Raw genomic sequence first — 18,468 nt, 5'->3', positions numbered from 1 at the left:
CACTAAAATATATATTGTTCTGAAGCAACATGTCTTTTTATTTCCATGCATTAAATTGAGATGATAAACTCATTGTTTTGTTGCTTTGCCATTGACCTCTGTGTCAGTGACGTCTGTCACAATGTGTCTTCTCTGTTCATGTACACACCCAGATGCATGCACAAGATAGGAAAGAAGTAGGAATAGAATGAAGTTGCTCACAGTGAAGAGGCGTAGAAGGCTTGGATCAGAAAATAAAATAAAATTTACCTTACAGAGAAGCAGTTAAATGTTTTCAAGTTTTAGGTGAAAAAAAACAGTTGTTTGAGAAAAAATACCTTATTTGTGCAATCACTTTTGGCTGGTTGCTTTTCTGTTTCGTCTTGCCAACAGCAGACAGTGCAGGGTGCACCATAGCGATATAGTGGATTATCTTCTTTTGTAATTATGATTTAATTACTGTAAATGTGATTTTATTTTTAATTTTCTTTTGAAGTTCTTTGAAAGTATTTTGTAACAGGAAAACTAAAAGCTTAATAGCAGGGTGGAACAGAGGTGTTCAGTGCTTTGGGATATGCAGAGCTCAAAGGAAAAACAAGGAAGGATCTTCAGTCCCGTGTTAGGATTTATGAGGTAACAAGACAGCGGACCATTCACATAGCAATCCCATTTGTCCTGAAGGTTTGTATATCTTATTAATCTGTTTTTGATGGAACCTCTTGCTTTGTAATATCGTTGTCTTAGTGCTGATTATTTTCTCAGCTCTTTAAATTCAGAATTAGCCCAGAGGATGTTCTTTTTTTAGGCAGAGGCTGTATTTGTTAATTAAGCTGCATCTTACAAAGACAGGGTTTAGCCTTTCTCTGCTGAGTTACACAGAGACTCGGAGAAAAGGGAAGACAATGTAGCATCAGTGATGTCTTTTCCACATTTCTTTCTGGTTTTAATTTAGTCAAGAGGTAATTTATACAGATTACTGGGGTACAAGGCTGATTTCTTCCATGGATTTTTTTTCTAATCCTCCCTTATTGGATAATAATCAAATCTGCCGCATGTCTATACTTAATGTATACACATTTTGCTTTGTAGCTGTGAAGATTTTTTCTAACCATTTACTATAGAATTATCTTTTTTAAAGATGTAAAGATATCTCAGTATTAAATATTAGGAATAGTTTGTAGTCCTTTTGTCACTATGTAGAAGAAAAATTCTTATGGCAGTGCATGTGAGAGAAAAATGCAAGATGAAGGTAAAGGGTAGGAAAACTGAGAGTTAGAACTACTGCACAAAGTGAACAATTTTTTAATTTTTTTTAATATATTTTTTTTTTTAATTTGGGGGCAGCAACTGAAATAGGAACCTTTCTAAAGCCTGGATTTCTTTTTTTCATTGAAGAAGGGGAAGACAGCAACTGAGATTTGAAAAAGGTACAGGAAATTAATTTGGAGGGGAAGAAAGGAAGTTATTTATAGAGGAGGAAAGGTGGCATTAGTTAATACAAGTACTTTGATCTTTTTTTTTTTTTTTTTGTCAAGAGGGTTGAAAATGAAAAATGGGAAAAAGATAACAGCAGCTGGAACTATCAAATGTTCAGGAGACATCAATCTGTTTCACTCTAGGACAAAAAGGTTGAAAAATACCCGCATGTCTAACACTGGGAGAAACTGATGACATGATTTAAATTTAAGGCAATAGTGACCTAAAAAGAAAATTTTGTGTCACTTAGGAAGAGGTGAGTTTTTAAAAGCTTTACTATAAATTATCCCTAAAATCCATTTTTTTTAAATTGTAAAAACTTTCCTTCAAATTCATATGAGTAAGGCCCAATATTCATATTGGCTGCTAAATTGCATAGCTTAATATATGGCAAATTTTGAGGTAGCTAGACCTTTCATAATGCTAACAAAGAACCCATCCTTAAGGAGGGTTCATGGATGGTTAGTAATGATTGAGGGAGAAAAGTCATTAGGATAATGTAATTCTTGTGGGAAAATTAATTGAATTTCATCCATTATTTCCCATCTACATCTAGTATATTTAAAATTAAATTACACAGGACATAACCTATGTGTGTGGGTTTCTGTAAGTAAATATCAATACTTTTTTGGTTTTGGAAAATAAAATTGGAGTGAAGGTTGGAACACAGCCATAACAGATATGTCTCTATTAGTTTTCCAGTATTGAATTACAGATGTGGAGACAAGTCAATCCAGAATATTATTTCCCCTCCCTCACTCCCCTTCATTCTTAAATATTTGAATCACCTTCTGCCTGACTTTAGAATAAAATACCGTTTCAAAAATAAACTGCTTTTCTAAACACATATAGAGGCTGTTGTAACTGAGTTCCTTAAAAATATCAGTCATTGTCAGGGTCAAGCAGGCAGGTCATTCTCTGATAGAATTGTTCAGTTATGGCTTCTTTGTATTTGAAGAAAGTACAAAGAGTCAACTTCTAAATTCAATTCAAATTTTTTTATTGGCAGATCAAAATCACTGGTGGTTTTTTGTCCATAGGCATAACAACAAGAGCCATGGCCTTTCTGTTGGGAACTTGGTTTTATACCTTTTCCACCTTATACATTGGAGAGCTTGAATTTATTCACAAGCATATATAATCAAAGATTTAAGACCATAATTTAAATTGGGAGTACCATCTTTTAAAGGAAGTAAACTTCCTTTATTTTGGGAATCATTAAATGACTTCAGAATTAAACATAAATCAAATTCAATCTACAATTTTTGGTTGGTTAGCTGAGGTTTTTTTTTTTTTGTTTGCTTGTTCACAACTCCAATCAGGCTATAAAGGTTTTGCAGAGTAATTAAAGTGCAAAATGACATTCCCAAAGGTACCCTTTGATTTTCCTTCTGGCCTGGACTATGGACAGAGATCAGTGAGTTTTGAGCTGTTAATAATAACAAAAGAGGTTTTTGCTGGATTTCAGAATCACTCATAAGCCTGTTAGAAATCTTATTCTTTGTTTATAATGAACCCACCAGAACAGATATTCTTTGGCGCAAATGGGTCTGGCATTTAGATCAGATATTCTTCATGTTTACCTAAGTTTGTAAATGTGCTAATGCAGTCTGAGTTAGAAGTGAAAGGGTAATCCAGGGATTTTACTCACTAAATGTGACACTGTAATGTGACAGAAGACATAATCTTTAGAAAGAAAAAAAGAATCCTGATGTTTTCTCCATTCTCCTTTATTCAAAAAAAATGGTCAAACTCAACTCATATATGAAAGCCCAAGAAAGGACTAGTTTGCCTGAAAACTTGGGAATTTTGCCTGCCATAGTCAGTTGTATTAAGGAAACAGTTTACTCCAAATTCCACCTACTTTGGATTTAAAAATATATTTCTGCCACATTAATCCCACTTCTGTTTTCACACTATGATTGCAAAACTGACAAGATCCCTCTTGGTCCCTGCTAGGGAGGGTCCGGCAGAGTACAAATCCTCCCACAGCTGTTGCAAGTCTGTCTCAAGAAGCCCCGTGGTGAAGGTGACTCTTCACTAGGAAAGATTCAGCTATTGTGCCTAATCAACAGACAAGCCAGCACAAACTCATCATTCGAGCTACCCATACTCTGCCCTTGTAAAGCTATGGCTGACATAACTACTCAACAGCTGTAGTTTTGGATGATTGGTGTGTGGTGGGACAGAGCCTTTTCGACAGCTGGAGGCCCTCGTTAGATGTGTTGTGTCCTACCAGGATTCAGGGAAGGGCAGTTGAGAGAAGGAAGGTGTGACCTGGCTTGAAGATTGCCCAGCTGAAGCTTCTTGATCGCTTGATGGCGTAACGGTGCCTCTGCAGATGGAGAATTGGGACGGTTGTGGAATTTGGAGTGGCCTGTTTGCCTTTCCCAGGCAAGGGATGATGAAGCAGGAAAATGTTATCTGTACAGCAAGGAGTGTAAAGGGGGAAATCAATGCCAAGCAGCCAGAACTAGCATCTGTAGTTGGAATTCAGGTGGCTGCAGTTTAAATCACCTCCAACAGCCTGGCTGCTGATTGCTACTATTCATGAAAAGGGGCTTTGTTTTAGTTTTGAAAGATCCCAGAGCAACTGCTCTGCCTTGAATTTTCTTCTCTGAATCATTAAAATGTTCTCCTTTTTCATTTTCTCTCTTGACCCTCTCCTCCCACTCGCCTCTTTCAACATGTATTTAGCTGCATTCTAAGGGATAGTGTTTGACTGCTGCGAAGTGCCTTCCATAGATTTTGGAAGGCAGTGGCTGGTGGAGGAAGGTTAGTTGGCTGAAGGCCAGATGCTGTGCCAGCATTGCTAGCAGGGTACAAGGAGCAACTCAGAGGCTGAGTGACAATTTTATCTGAAATTTTTTTTTATTCATTCCATGCACTTCTGGATACCACGGTCTTGTTAAACAATCACACAGCAATCAGCTGGGATTCTTTCCCTGGCCGGTGAATGCCAGAATGAGCCTGTTTCAAATGCAAACAACACTGCCACGGTCTGTGCTTTTGGTTGCCTTGAGGTGTGCAGTGGGGCACAGCACTTGTGACTACACCTGGTCTTACCTGGGCAGCTCAAAGGGGAGCAGAAGTGGATGAATGCAGATGTTGTCTCTTGTTACCTTTGTAGCCCTTTGCTGACCACCTGGGCTTTTCAGCCCATTGCCCTTTGCAGCTGCTGCTGACCTCAGCTTTCAAAGCCAGCTCTGACATGATCCTTGGTTAGGCAATACACTGCTGGGATGATTTATAAAGCCTGACATTCTACAGGACTCTCCCTGTTGTGCTGGGCTTCAGCAGTTGAGCTGATAAGGTCTTCTTCAAGAATGACCCCCCTCCTTTTTTTTTTTTTTTAACCGTGTTCCCTTTTTTTTGTCTGAAACAACTAAAATCTGTTGACCAAGTTACAGTGGTGCTTATCTATTAATTGAGAAGGGAAGAGCTTGATTACAGTTAGGATGCTGGTTGCTTGGACTGGTATTTAAGGCTATGTTTCTTTCTCCTTCCTGATTTTTAAGAGACTGTTCAATTTACTGTTATTTGTAATCCTTGATTGAAGTTTTAGTATAGTCTTAGAAGAAGAAGAAAGAGATGGGCTTTCAAATGGACAGTGTAAATTATAAATCCTGCATGAACAAAATGCTACTCTGTCCTAGGAAAATACCTATTAGTTTCACTGCCATTTAATAGTATTAGTTTGGCTGTTGAATCCCATCTATCTAAATTCCACATATTTTTTAAAGCAGAGGTACTTCAGGGAGCTTAGCATTAATAACATTAATCATTCTCATGGTGCTGACAATATGTAATGATTTGAGTAGTGCATCCTTTATGCTGTATAGTGGTAACGATAGCAGTAACAAGCTTTGCAGTTGACCGTTTCAGATAAGAAAAAGCAGAGATTTTTTTTTTTGTGCAAGAACTGGCTGCTCACACACACAAGCACTGTTTTACTTCCCAAAAGAGAAGTTATTTATTGCTATGACACCATTGTTTTCTCCTGTCACAAGGATATGTTGTTGATAATGACTGTAGAAAGCCCCGTATTTCTAGACACATACTGTGAATAATCAGATTCTGAGAAATGACATTATTCTGAGCCAGGTAAAATTACAAGGGGAAATATAAATGTAACTGCCTGTGTAATGCTTTGGGTTCATCCATTCCAAACATTTTAAGATATCTCCTTTTTGCCTGCATGTTCATTTACATCCTGTCACTGGATTGCCTATGAGCTGTCAGGTAAACTTGCTGCTTAAAGTGCTGATAATACAATTAAAATTACTGATGTTTTGATATGCCCCATTTTATGCTTTCTGATTGTATATTGTGTTACCAACACAAAGGTTTCTGCTTAATTATAAGCTAAGTGCTAAGTCGCATATCCTGGCAAGATACCTGTTCCATAGGTTTTCATGATTATGTTTCTTATGTGTTCATTTAAAGCTTCTCATACTACCAATATATATTCTGAGTAATTGTAATATTAGTTTAGGAATAAACTTACAGAATTAATCTGAATTAACCTGTTCAGAATTAATAAAAAAAACTCTACCCACTAGCATTAGCTTATGACTGAGCCTAGTTAACAGACTGACTCTGATCTCCAGGAGCTACCATAAGATGGGATATCAGGAACATCATTAAGTAATCTGAACTGGAAAATTAAAGATAAAATTGCAGCTGTGTGATGGGAGAGATCGGAAAGACTGTTACTATAAGAATCCTGTTCTGCTCATATTGCTGCAGGAAATGCTTCTGGCTCTTCTGTAGTAATATGCTTTATGAAACACCCTTAGAAACAGTTGGTTCTCTCCAGCGTCAGCGCTGCTACTTAGGGGTTAAAATCAATAGGAGCTTACTGACTATAATCCAGTTTCTATGCATTGCTCTGGAAAATGGAAGAGCTAGACTTTGTATCAGATTAAGCTGAGTTAAAGTAGGTTGAAGCTTATGAGGTTTTCCATCAGAACGTAAAATATTAAAGATAGGCAATTTTACCTTGTTCTTTTATGATTTCATTTCTATTTTCCTGATTCTAAAAATTCCTGCTTACTGCACTAGCACTCCAATTTAGCCAAGAGAACTGAATGTCATGTGTTTCTGTGTCTGCTTAAGGTCCACAGTTCATTTGGTACTTTTTATTTGTTTTCATTTCTAGAACACAAACATTCATATTTATGACCATTTTGTTTTTAAGCGCCTCCCAGATGGTTCTGCCCCAAGTGCACATGCTGAATTTTATCTTCTACCAGATCCTTATGAGGTCAGTAGAAAGAAAACAAGAACAGCTCCAAAAAGCTCTGACCCTACTTACAATGAGATTGTGAGTACCATTCACTTTCTTCCATCATTTCTTACTTGTTTGGTTTTCCTTGCCCACTCTTGAAATAAAATAACAGCACAAAATTTAGAGCTATTGCAATAAGTATGATCAAGAAGAAGGAACATATAATCTTCTGCTTTGCATGTTTCTCAGAAGTGGAACAGTCTCTTTATGTCTCTCTCTTCACGAAAGCAGTTGGGTTATTCACACTGCTCTGTCTTGCACCATAACCACAGTTACATGTTAGCCAAATGACACCAAGTATGATTGCACCAAAACCTAGGCTATTTTGAATGCAGATTGGTACAATAACATAAAAGGTACTAGGTGAGTGGATGCCGTTATTCAAATTCACATTTGAAAATAGACAGTGAAATTGATTGTCACTGTCCTAAATGATCATACAATAATAAACAGCCTCATCCATTTTATGTACAAATGCTGGCAGTTCACAGCCATATATAATGATTTCACACACCACTGAAGAGCTCACGCCTCTGGGATGAAGAGAAACATTTGTATAGAGAAATAAATTATAACAGAATGGGAAATGGCATGAATGATATTCTTTTGTAAGACCAGATAAAATTTGAACAGTAGGTGGAATTGGATATTATAATTACTACATATAACAAACCTAATGATCTCAAAGCAATTTACAAATGCACTTGGAGCAGGCTTTAAAGTAGAAGGCATGGAAAATATTACCACTCCACCCTGTTTCATAGATATGATGAAGCTTGAGTTAGTCAGCTGAGACTGAGTCCTTATCTCCTAGTTTCCCAGTCCTGGAGTTTTAATATCTTTCTTTTATTTTTTAGAAAAGTTACCTACTTACACTGATGACTTCCAGTGCTTCTGCAAGAAGGCTCCTCAAGTAGTATTGCTGCTAGCAGCTGAGACACATTTCCCTCTCTATGGTACTACAGTAGAATAACAGGGAAATAGGCTTTATTTTTTATATGTTCTTTCCTTGTTTTGCAATCAAAGGGACAGTGAAATGAGTCTAATTGACCTGTCTAAAGAAAATCCTTTACATTTGAAGGATATTTAAAGCATAGAAATATAATATGATTTTATAATAACATTAATTGCAAAGTATCCAAAATGGACTACAGACAAGAAACAGCCAGCAATGCTAGAAGACAATTATCTTTCTAATCATTTTTAGATCAAGTTGAATGCAAGAAAATCTAAAATCCTGTCTGCAGTCAGACAGTAGTTAGTGGGAGGACATTTAATTGTGGTTAAGAAGCATTCCACTGATGTTAAGAGAAATTCCATGAAAACTTTAATGTCCTTTACTCAAAACTGAGAGCCTTCTTTACAGATGCTCAATCTTTTTCACCAGGAACTGCTAATCACAGTGGGGACATATGGTTCGATTGAACTCGGACATTTCAAACCCATTGCTTGTGGTGTTAGCAGCTCTGTTCTTCCATATGTGATATCATTCTGTGTACATTTCCTGTCCAAGGCTGGTAGACTGAGGTAGAAGCCGCCCCAGGGAAGAAAAACTACTAAAAATATAAGTCCGCTGTCTTTTAAGCTAGTTACTGTCCAAAACGCTGTGTACAGAAATGTACTAGCCTTTTTTATGAGTTCATAAGTTTTTATTAAAGCCAAATGACTGGAAGGAAGCTATATATTAATTTCTCTCTGTGTTTGAGACTGAGAAAATTCTGAAATGTGCTTCTCTTGGGTATTTTTGGTTTTAGTTTTGTACTTTATTGCTTATGACTGCCTACAGCAAATTATCAGCCTTGCAAAAGTGCATTTTATTTTTGGTTTTCACTCATATGTGAGAGTAAAGAGGTGAAAGTCCAGGAGGACCAACAATGAAATGAACTATGAACTCATTTTTCCTTTTATTCCTTTATTTGGATTTTGGAGTTTGTTGCATTCACATTGGTATAACATTGCATTCAAGATGATGTAGATGATGGTTGAGAAGAAGACGAGAAAGAACAAGGAAAAATGGAATGAAGTGTAAAGAGAAAAAGAATAAGATGCCTGCTTATAGACCATTGTTAGGAATAAATGAGAGTTACTCGGGAGGTTCCAGAGTAGTTGAGTAAAAAAAAAAACCTGAATGCTTTAAGTTTAAACTCTTGCCAAGAAAAGCTGCAATGACCACAAGCAACTGCAATGAAGTCTTGCTCATATGAGTAGCATTTGCCCTGAAACGTGCTTTAAGGTCTCCATTGCCTTGTGTGTCTCAAGTGCCTGCATGTATGCAGACCCACGCAATGAGCAAACCTCCAAGACAAACCAGAGTGTGTGTTGCCATAGTGAAGATGGAGCAAAAATGAACTTTCCCCATCCTACCCGTGGGGTGCAGCAAAACATGAGCAAATACACCTGGGCCATATCAGTCCGTTAGTGTTGCTGCAGTTGCCCTGGGAGCAGAAAGGACGCTGGCCTGTGACACCCCAAATGGACTCAGCAAGCCCAATGGAGGGGTGAGGGGACCTGCACCGGGAGCCACAGCCGCTCCCTCCAGCACCGTGCATCAAAGCTAATTCGGGCAATTAAGAGCAAATCTAGGAACTGTGCCCTGGCTACCTCCGGAGAAGCAACTGTCCCGCATTTGCAATTAAAATGTCATTAGACTCCTGTAGGTCGACAGGGCTGCTCTTTTGGAGCGAGGAATACTTGAATTCCAGCCAACTGTCCCACTGATTTGCCGCATGGCGGTGCATAACTCACCTCCGCTTGATCTAGCAAATATTCTTACTACACAATCATTTCAGGATTTAACTGTTAAGATTATGAAATTCTGGCAGTTGGCATTTGTTTTATCCACATACTAATTCAGCTATCTCCAGATCTTGCTTCTGTCACTACATCCTGATGATATATACCTTGCTCCAGCTGAATTTACAATACCGTTTTAGAAACAGCTCACTGGGATCATTTGAGAAGCACCCACCCTGCACTGTAAGGTCTGTGATTGCCCAAAGATTAAAGCATCTTTTTGTCCAAAGGTTGAAAGTTCTTCATTACCCCAGTTCACGCTTGTTGTGACCCACTGTACTGAAGATTTCTTAGCTCTTACAGCTTACACGTACAACTCTGGTGATTCAAAGCAACAGCTAAAGATGATACCTTAATATATTGGCAAAGAAACAAGGCACCTTTCTATGGTAACATTAGTATCACTTCAGTAATCAAATAACAGATTTATTCTAAATTATATTGTCACTTACTATACTTGTCCTTGCTTTTGGATTTTCTTCATCATTTACTTTGATATTGGTGGAAAGATGCCATTGTGGGACAGAGAAGCTGGAAGTTTTAATTTACATACAATTTGGTGAAATAGACACAGTAAACATCAAAACTGAAAAGCACCAGGCATGACTTTTATGACAGCTGTTCCAAACTATGATTTCTAAAGGTTTATAAATGGAAAAAACCCCTGTTGCTCCCTGGTAAGACCTTTCTAGTAGAAGCCAGTTAAAAAAAGCGAGTGGGACAGTTTTTCTTTCTCCCACAAATGGTGGCAGTGGCCGCTGATCCCGACAGCACAAGCTGTCCCCGTACACCAGAGAGCCTGATCTGGTGTCCTGCCCATTCACCCCAGCAGCTCACAGCACAGACATGACCACTCTGTGCTCCTGCAGGGGTGGCAATGGCCAGCTGGGGTTGTCTGGAAGAGCCAACAGTTTTGTGTCTTCTGGGTGCACCTGCGAAGGTCATAACCACGTTTCTATTCCCACTCAGCGTGAGGAACATTGCTGTGGCTGAGCTTTCATAAACTCTATCCCTGTCTGAAGGATATCACCCATGGCTGGTTTTGCTTCTTATAAAGTACAAAGAGGACTCTGCAGTCCAGCTCCCAGAGATCCAAGCTAGAAGGGGCTCGGTCTGACTTTTCTTTTCCTCAGCAGTGCTGTATTGGTGGCATTGATGGGACCGGACTCCTTTGAGTTGTGCCCAACAATAGGATTGAGGGGCAAGGGGCACAGACTGAAGCACAGAAGGTTCCATCTAAACATGAGGAGAAACTTCTTTACTTTGGGAGTGCCAGAGCACTGGAACAGGCTGCCCAGAGAGGTTGTGGAGTCTCCTTCTCTGGAGACATTCAAAACTCACCTGGACACATTCCTGTGCGATCCACTGTTAGTGAACCTGCTTTAGCAGGTGGGTTGGACTAGATGATTTCCAGAGGTCCCTTCCAACCCCAACCAGTCTGTAATTCTGTGATATGTATAGACTGCATTCAGATTGAACAGTAAATCCAAGCAGGTTGCAAGGTGAACTCCTCTCTAGGCATTTCCACTTTCCTTTTCTCATGAAGTGACAGTATGGCAATGCATTAGCTTTTTAAACTGCACAGAGAGATTAAAATTTAATGCATTTTCTATTGCAACTAAAATAGCAAAAACTTTTCCAGCTATACAAACCTTAGATTTAATGTGCTTCTCTTAACAAAGCTTACCTTTCAGGCCTGAAACTAGCTGAGAGCATTCTTTCACATTTTATCAGCCCACATGCAGGTTACTCAGCAGTTTTAATGCAGAGACAAACACAGGAATCTGTTCTGAATGCAGCTCATTCTTGTTAGCCTGTAACCACAGCTTCTTTTTTTTTTTAATTCAGAAAATACATCATTAACATTTCATAATTAACCTCTGTGTGTTCTCATAGTATTACGGTAATTCCAAGGATATTTTAAAAACTGTAGGCCTTAGTACTTTACTTAAGAGATGTGAAGCAAGCTTTCTCATTTAATTTGAGAAATATTAACAGCACTTCTTGAGTAACAGAAACATCCAATCCAGATTTAGTAAGTTCCACTTGCTAAATTTGGTCTTATCTCAGCGATATTCCACATCTACAACTTCTACTGAGTGGGCTGAGCTTTCTGTCATGTTTAATAGTTGATGATTCCATTAAAAATACAAGAATTTTTATAATGGGCACATTTGGATACAGTTAACATCCAGAATCATGCATAAAGTTATTTGTATTGAAATACTAAAATTTATACAGAGAATTTTCAAAGGAAAACTATTGTATTTTTTGATATGGGTTTGTTGGACCTAGAACAGTTGTGAAATTTTATGGAAGTCTTCATTAGAAGAAAACTTGGCTTTGCATTGGCTTATCTTTTTTTTTAATTCTGGTATGTAGCACAAGATTTTATCACAAGTACATTACTGAGAAAAAATTCTGTGGTACTGTGCATTGATGTGATGATACATCTTCATAAGACATATCAATGCAACATAAAGTTTCTTTAAGACACCACTAAGGAACATGTAACAAATAGAATATAGATAGGCTAAAAAAAATTACATCAAAACTCTTTTCCTGTTTTTTTCTGGTTTTTGCAGAAGAGCAATACAGTTTATCAAAGCTATGAAAAGATATTTAAAAATCATAATAATCTACACTTTTAGAGAATTACCTATCTTATGTTTTCATGTGGCTGTCCATGATGAGTACCCTCCATCTGAATCTCTCCTCTAGAAAATCAACTGTATTATCATTCCTGGTGAACGTCAGGAAGGATCTGATATTTCTTCATATTTCAGTTCAAAACTCTGCTTATGCTAGAGTTTCAGTTTTTCACAGGGGAAAGTATGTGTGCCTATTTTTTTCTCAAGCATTGCACAACACGGGTTTCAAATTTCTTTACAAATGCTTAGTAATCATATTTCACAAGGGTAGGCTGGCAGAATCTCTTTTATATAAATTACATAAGGTCAAATATATTTCTGAGGTAAATTCACTAAGTTGGGTGAATTTAGCTCATGATTAGTAGTTTATAATTCTGGAGGGTAAGTTTAAAACAATTATTACAAAGTCGTAATCATCATTCTGAATGCTGTATTGAACTAAGTGGGTTTTGCCAGTCAAATAGATTCACAAATTCACATGTTTTTTTTCTCTTTTACTATGTATTGTTTCAGGTTGTGTACGACAGCGTCACAGAGCTCAAAGGCCGTGTACTGAAGCTTATTGTGAAAAGCAAAGGAATGTTTGTGGGAGCTGTTAACATTCAGCTGAGCAGTGTCCAGTTAAATGAAGAAAAGTGGTACCCACTGGGAAACAGTGTAATTTAAATGTTGTCCTAAGATAATTCAATTATTTATCCACTAATGTTTCTTTATCCCATTTCCCACGGTACATTTTGTCTCAGTTGCCCTTGAGAATATGCAGTCATCTGCTGATCACATACCTTAACATTTCTAATCATAAGGCTTAAAATTGCTACCATCTTCCTGCAACTAATTCCTGTCAGTGTGAGTTTAAGAAATCACATGCAAAGAACTTGTAACAGCATGCAGCAATTTATTATGACAGCAATAAACATTTTAATTTTGTTTGTATTAAATAGTACTGTAAAAATACTAAACTCTGTACACATCAAAGTGTGGGGCCTAATTCTTTGCCTATTAATTGCACTGACTGTGTTGAAACAATGCTGATAATGGGGTAATTCATCAGTACCTGCTATGACCTGACTGCCATGTGATAATTTCACCAGAGAACCATGGGTATCAATACATTTGAGATGTCTAGCAAATTTCATGTAAAATCTTATGCAATCTTTTTTATTTTCTTCTTTTTTTTTTTTTTTAAGAATTTAAAAGCTTTGCACTTTATGCATTTTGTGTAGTATATATTCATGTGCTTTTAGCTTTTGATCTAATGTAGCATTCAATCCAGGATATCCATTTGTTAATAAGATATGTTATTGTTTCTTTTATTCTGAGATTAAAGAAGCAGATATAATAGTCATCTGTGAGAAGAAAAGAGGAGGAAGAAGCTAATATTCACAAATAAATCAAACATATTGCATGCAAACTTTCAGTCTGGTATTTATTTAAGGTAATACTATAAGGAATCTTTGTTCACCAGTCTTATTGCATTCTTATGCTGCATAAGGGAATCAAGTCAATACATGTATTGACCTCAGGGCTATAAAATGTGTATATACATATTGAATAACAAACGTGAGTGGTTCCTTTGAGTTCACTGAGGCTAATTATGAGCTCTGTTCTTCAAAGCATTTTTTACCTAAATTGAGGAAGCACTTAAGCACATCTTTAAACATTTAGCATGTGAGCAGCCATAATGACCCATCCATTATTGCCAGCATCTTGCACACACATAGATGACCATGTACATATACCTTTCCAGGACTAAGGGCACATTTTTAAGGCACAGGGGACATGTTGATTTGTGATCTCATCTGCTGTAAAATTTTAAGTTACCCTATACTGTGTAGATCTGATATTTGTCCTGCCAGGTGGAAAAGTGGTCAACAGAGGGATAATAATGCGAGAAGCTGAAGATAATCACCTTCTTCTCCCAAAGGACACTCACAAATCAGTCTTCAGAAGATAATGTTATATAAAACTCCTGATGTGGGACTAGGAGTGTTATTTAGGAAACTAAATTATCTGGAGTTTTTCTCAGCATCAAACCAATTGACTGTGTCACTTGATCAGTTTTTAGATGAGAATAGATGCACTAGGTTGCCTTGGGAAATTAAACTCCTCAATAAGAGGAGGTGGGGAGAACTCTGCTTTGATATTAATATTATTAGTATTCTTCAGAGCTGAAAAAAAGCTATAAAATATTTACCACATAAAAAGGATATTGGCTAGCATACAGATACGATCACTACAAAGTCTAACATTTTAGATTATAGGCTCTCTTGGGTCAAGAATCAAGTGACTTGTCACTCAAGCAGAAAAAACACATTGTGGCCAGATTACAATGTTATCAGATTACCTGATGTAACTGTTCAATATTGATTTTAGATTCTTCTTAGGCTACTTTCTTGGTTTCCTTATTATAATTATAATGCAATTTTCTAATAGTGTTATTTCCTGTGACATTTTCTAATCATTGTTTACCACATGCCCCAATTTTCCATCGTAGAACAGCATTAAATAAAATAACATTAAATAAAAAGAACATTAAAATATAATATTATCAGAACTGTCTGCAAACATAAGCAATACTCTTTAGTATTAAAGAAATACACCTATCAATATAACATCCTTTAAAAAAAAAAAAGTCAAGTTTGAGTAACAAATCTGCAGATATCTGGTAGATACAGTCCTGTGGAAACTCTACTTAATTTTTGTAAGGAAGACAGGAAAGTTTTGTCTTAAAGGCAAGATCTACACTGATAGCTATGTCACACTAGCTATGTCACTTGTCCTCAGATGTCTTAAATCACACAATCAAACCTTGCATTTTCTAAAATTCTTGTGCTTTGTGCTCCCTATTTCCTTAGTCCACAGTAAGATGTATCCTGAGCTCTCTGCTGTTATAAGGAACACAGACCTTTACGAATCAGTCTGTGAAGTATTTGTCTGTCTTTAGCAGCAGGAGGTTCAAGACTAAGCTAAGAAAATGTACCATCATCTGAGCTTCTATCATTTTAAGAGCTGTTTTTTTTCTCAATACTGTCTTTCCAGGTAGCAAAATTACAGTGAACATTAAAGAGGTATATTCCAATCAGCAACTGCTGTTATTATAAATGTAAAAGGTACATTGTATGTGTAATTTTTCCTGTTCCTTTGGAAAGATACAATGGTAAGAGATTTTGTTCTATACAAATAAAAATGTCAGTGTAACATGCTCATAATTTTTCAGTCTCCAATCATAAACATTAGACAATTATTCCCAGTAATTAATCATGATTTTGAAATTAGCTGCAAACGCAATAATTAGCTGAATTTTAAGAAAGTCCAGAAAAGTTCAGTCTTTATTAATTAGTTCTAAATAATGATAGGCCAATGTCAGTAGTCATTACTTATTCAGGATACCATTTACTCGCGCAAGAAGTCCCATTAGCTTAATAAAATAATTGAGAACACACCACTCTGGAAATCAGAGCATTGGATTATTGCAAGCCTAGTGATGTTTCTTTATTGAGCAGGGTGTGATCCTCCAGAATAACTGTTACTGCAGAGCATCATTAATAGTACCAGATATGAACAAACAGTGATGCAGATTCAAGTTTGGCACCATCTTTGGACAACAGGGGAACCTTACGGTAACCTGTAAATATAACAACACTTGATTAGTGCATTAACTGCAAATGCAAAGGTGCATTAACTGCAAATACAACTCCATTGTAATGGAGTAACATCATGGTCTACTGTGCAAACATGGCATAATTTATTATTCTCTAAATAACTCATTAAAATAAACTGAAATTACACAGAACCCAAATCCCATTTCTACTGTTTTTTCCCCTCTACATAAAGAGTATATAAATTCTGGCATTTTTGGACACAGAGTGAAACTCCAGTGTATTTCAGGATGTGGTGTGTTTTCAGACTGAAGAGTTTTAGCCCTGTGATACTTGTAATAAACATGGGTAAAGCATGCATTTTCATATCCAAAGATATGAAATTGCTCTTACTGCAGATTAAATAACTTGTGAATCAGCAGTGACAGTTCCTTAGAGAAGAATAGTGTTGCAGCAGTAATGCACTGTCCAGCTGGGGCAGAAAAAAGTGTCATGCAAGATCTTCTACTGTGATATCTTAAGGATCTCCTTTTACATGTGAGAATGATTCCCAGTATCAGAGATGAGGCCTGCCTCAGAAACTACATGTTCATCTGGTGAGTGTAAGCATTTGGAGAGGCTATAATTCTCAGCTTCAAACTTAATTATTATAACTTACCTGCTCAGAAAACAAAACAATCCTCTCTCCAAAACCCCGAACCTGTATTGCTTTGTATGACTGTAAATGTCCGTTATTTCATAATAGTAAACAATGTCACTTTTGATTTAAAAAAAAAAAAAAATCTCAGTGTTATTTATGTATATGTAACTGCAGTTATTTAAGTATATGTTATGAATAAGTATCTACATTCAGAACTGCAGTTTTCAAAATCTTTCTTTAGGTGTGTCTGGATGTGTGTGTATTCTTTAGGGCCCCTATTTGTTTGGGTTTGGCTTTTCTTGATTCTTTTATATAACATTGAAGTTTACCTGGCATCTAAGGGTCAGCTTCTGGGCAGCAGATGTTAAAGCTGGGCCCAGGCAGTACACATTTGAGATCAGCTTTTAGAGTATGCACACAGTATATGTAAGAATTGGTTTATTTTCTATCCAGAAGCACTTCAAGGACTCATTTCTGAAGACTATGTTCTAGTCCCTACCTGCAGAATATTCTACAAAGTGTCCTGAAAGATGTAAAACTTCTTTTTTATTGAAATTGTTCCAATTTTTATGAAATAATTAACTATTCATTGACCCAATTATAAGAGCGGTGATATTTGAATTCCTGTCCTTTATTTAGTATTCTACATGGCAGATGCACTGGGACAGGGACTGTAACCAAGGACTCCCCTTCCTCTCACCTTTAACCATCCAGCTAGAGTATTATTCCCACCTTCAGCCCCTCTGAGTATGCCTACTTAATCATTGCATGAAAAATCAAATACTGCTACAGGTGGGTGACAAGCATTTTTCCCCAGTGCAAACTACAGCTGGGGAAAGGAAGTGATAATGTACATTTGAATCCTTTCAAGAGGAAATGCAGGGGGTGATGGCAATGGCAAACCTTTGTCCTGCTGCCTGTCAAAGAAAAAAAAATGTAAGCACTGCTCAGCTTTTGGAAGCAACTTGCCCTCAGGGTTATGAACCCTAGGGAAGGAGGGACAGTCCCATAGTGCAAAATAAAGCAGTCAGAGCTTTGATGAGAAATTTAAAGCCTAATTCACTCTTTAGCATGCTTTAGACAGTTCTTTCCTAAGAATTCTAGACCGTTGTGACCCCTCCTCAGTAAAATGCATTATTTTCCCCTTTCACTATTTATTGAGCTTAGGACCCTAAAGTGGAACCATGGTTCCAGATGAGGAATCCAGAGGTCTCAATGTTAAGCACTGCAATAAATTTTGAAATTATCTTTCAGATGACCTCTTAGAAGCATTTTATTTATGCCTCTGAGCATCTTGATGGCAGAATCTGCTTTTTCTTACTTTTCCAAAATATGAATCCCCCATTTGTGACTAAAATTAATCATACAGGCACATTAGAGACACACTGAAAAATTATACCCCCTCCAAAAAAAAAGCCCAAGATGATGGTTTTACAAGCATATGCAAATTTCAGCACCTGCTATTTAAATTTGCCTGAGACATCACAAGTTGGCAGAGGTTTTTTTCATTTTCCTGAAATATACAAATAACAGTAAAGTAAAAGAGGATAATTATAAAAATGTATGTTGGAGAAAAGTAAGTGTATTTTAACAGTAATCTTTGTTCTTCTTTAATTCCTCAACCACAACTAAGAATCACAAACAGCTTTATGACTTCAGAACCTGGAAAGAAAAAGCCATTAAAATCCTGTTAAGTTTAATAAAAATGCTGCAGTGCCCATTGCCAGCTCCAACATTTTGCCCCCATGACTTCATTCACCAGTAAAAGTGGGTTGGTTGTTTTGTCAGAAATAGCTTTGGAAATTCAATATAGAAAATAACCGTTTTACAGAAGCCTTTCTCCCTGGCCTACTGACTTCTGTGTCTGCTCTTTATGCACAGCCTATTAACCACATAAGATTGCAGAAGCTATACTGATACCATAAAAGAAACGCTATCAAGAAAAATACCGTAAATTTTTTACTTAATTTACATTCTTTGTTCTACATTCTGAAAACCTGCAGATAGGTTACATGAGGGTTTTTGTTTGTTTCTTTGTTT

At 36.9% G+C, this 18,468-nt stretch overlaps 2 protein-coding genes across 3 annotated transcripts in view; one reads left to right on the top strand and one right to left on the bottom strand.

Moving 5' to 3' along the window:
• PIK3C2G (phosphatidylinositol-4-phosphate 3-kinase catalytic subunit type 2 gamma) overlaps positions 1-13,587 on the top strand; it is a 255,904-nt gene extending 242,317 nt beyond the window's left edge. Inside the window, exons 33-34 of one of the 2 annotated variants that reach the window (XM_082061159.1) lie at positions 6,666-6,781; positions 12,703-13,587. In XM_082061159.1, the coding sequence (XP_081917285.1) occupies positions 6,666-6,781; positions 12,703-12,745 (159 nt within the window). In that variant the 3' untranslated portion in view covers positions 12,746-13,587. Of the gene's footprint in view, positions 1-6,655; positions 6,782-12,702 lie in introns of both variants that reach the window. The other variant, XM_082061158.1, reaches the window with a different exon arrangement.
• Positions 13,588-15,731: 2,144 nt separating this feature from the next.
• The window catches only part of PLCZ1 (phospholipase C zeta 1), a gene marked incomplete at both ends in the record, with an annotated part of 53,033 nt that continues 50,296 nt past the window's right edge, over positions 15,732-18,468 (bottom strand). The window contains one exon of the mRNA XM_082056125.1: positions 15,732-15,814. Coding sequence (XP_081912251.1) covers positions 15,732-15,814 — 83 coding nt within the window. The remainder of the gene's footprint in view (positions 15,815-18,468) is intronic.

The sequence above is a fragment of the Streptopelia decaocto genome (assembly GCF_964273445.1).
Source record: "Streptopelia decaocto genome assembly, chromosome: 1".
Classification (NCBI taxonomy): Eukaryota; Metazoa; Chordata; class Aves; order Columbiformes; family Columbidae; genus Streptopelia; species Streptopelia decaocto.
Note: the sequence above shows the minus strand (reverse complement) of the source record. Positions and strands in the feature narration are given on the sequence as shown.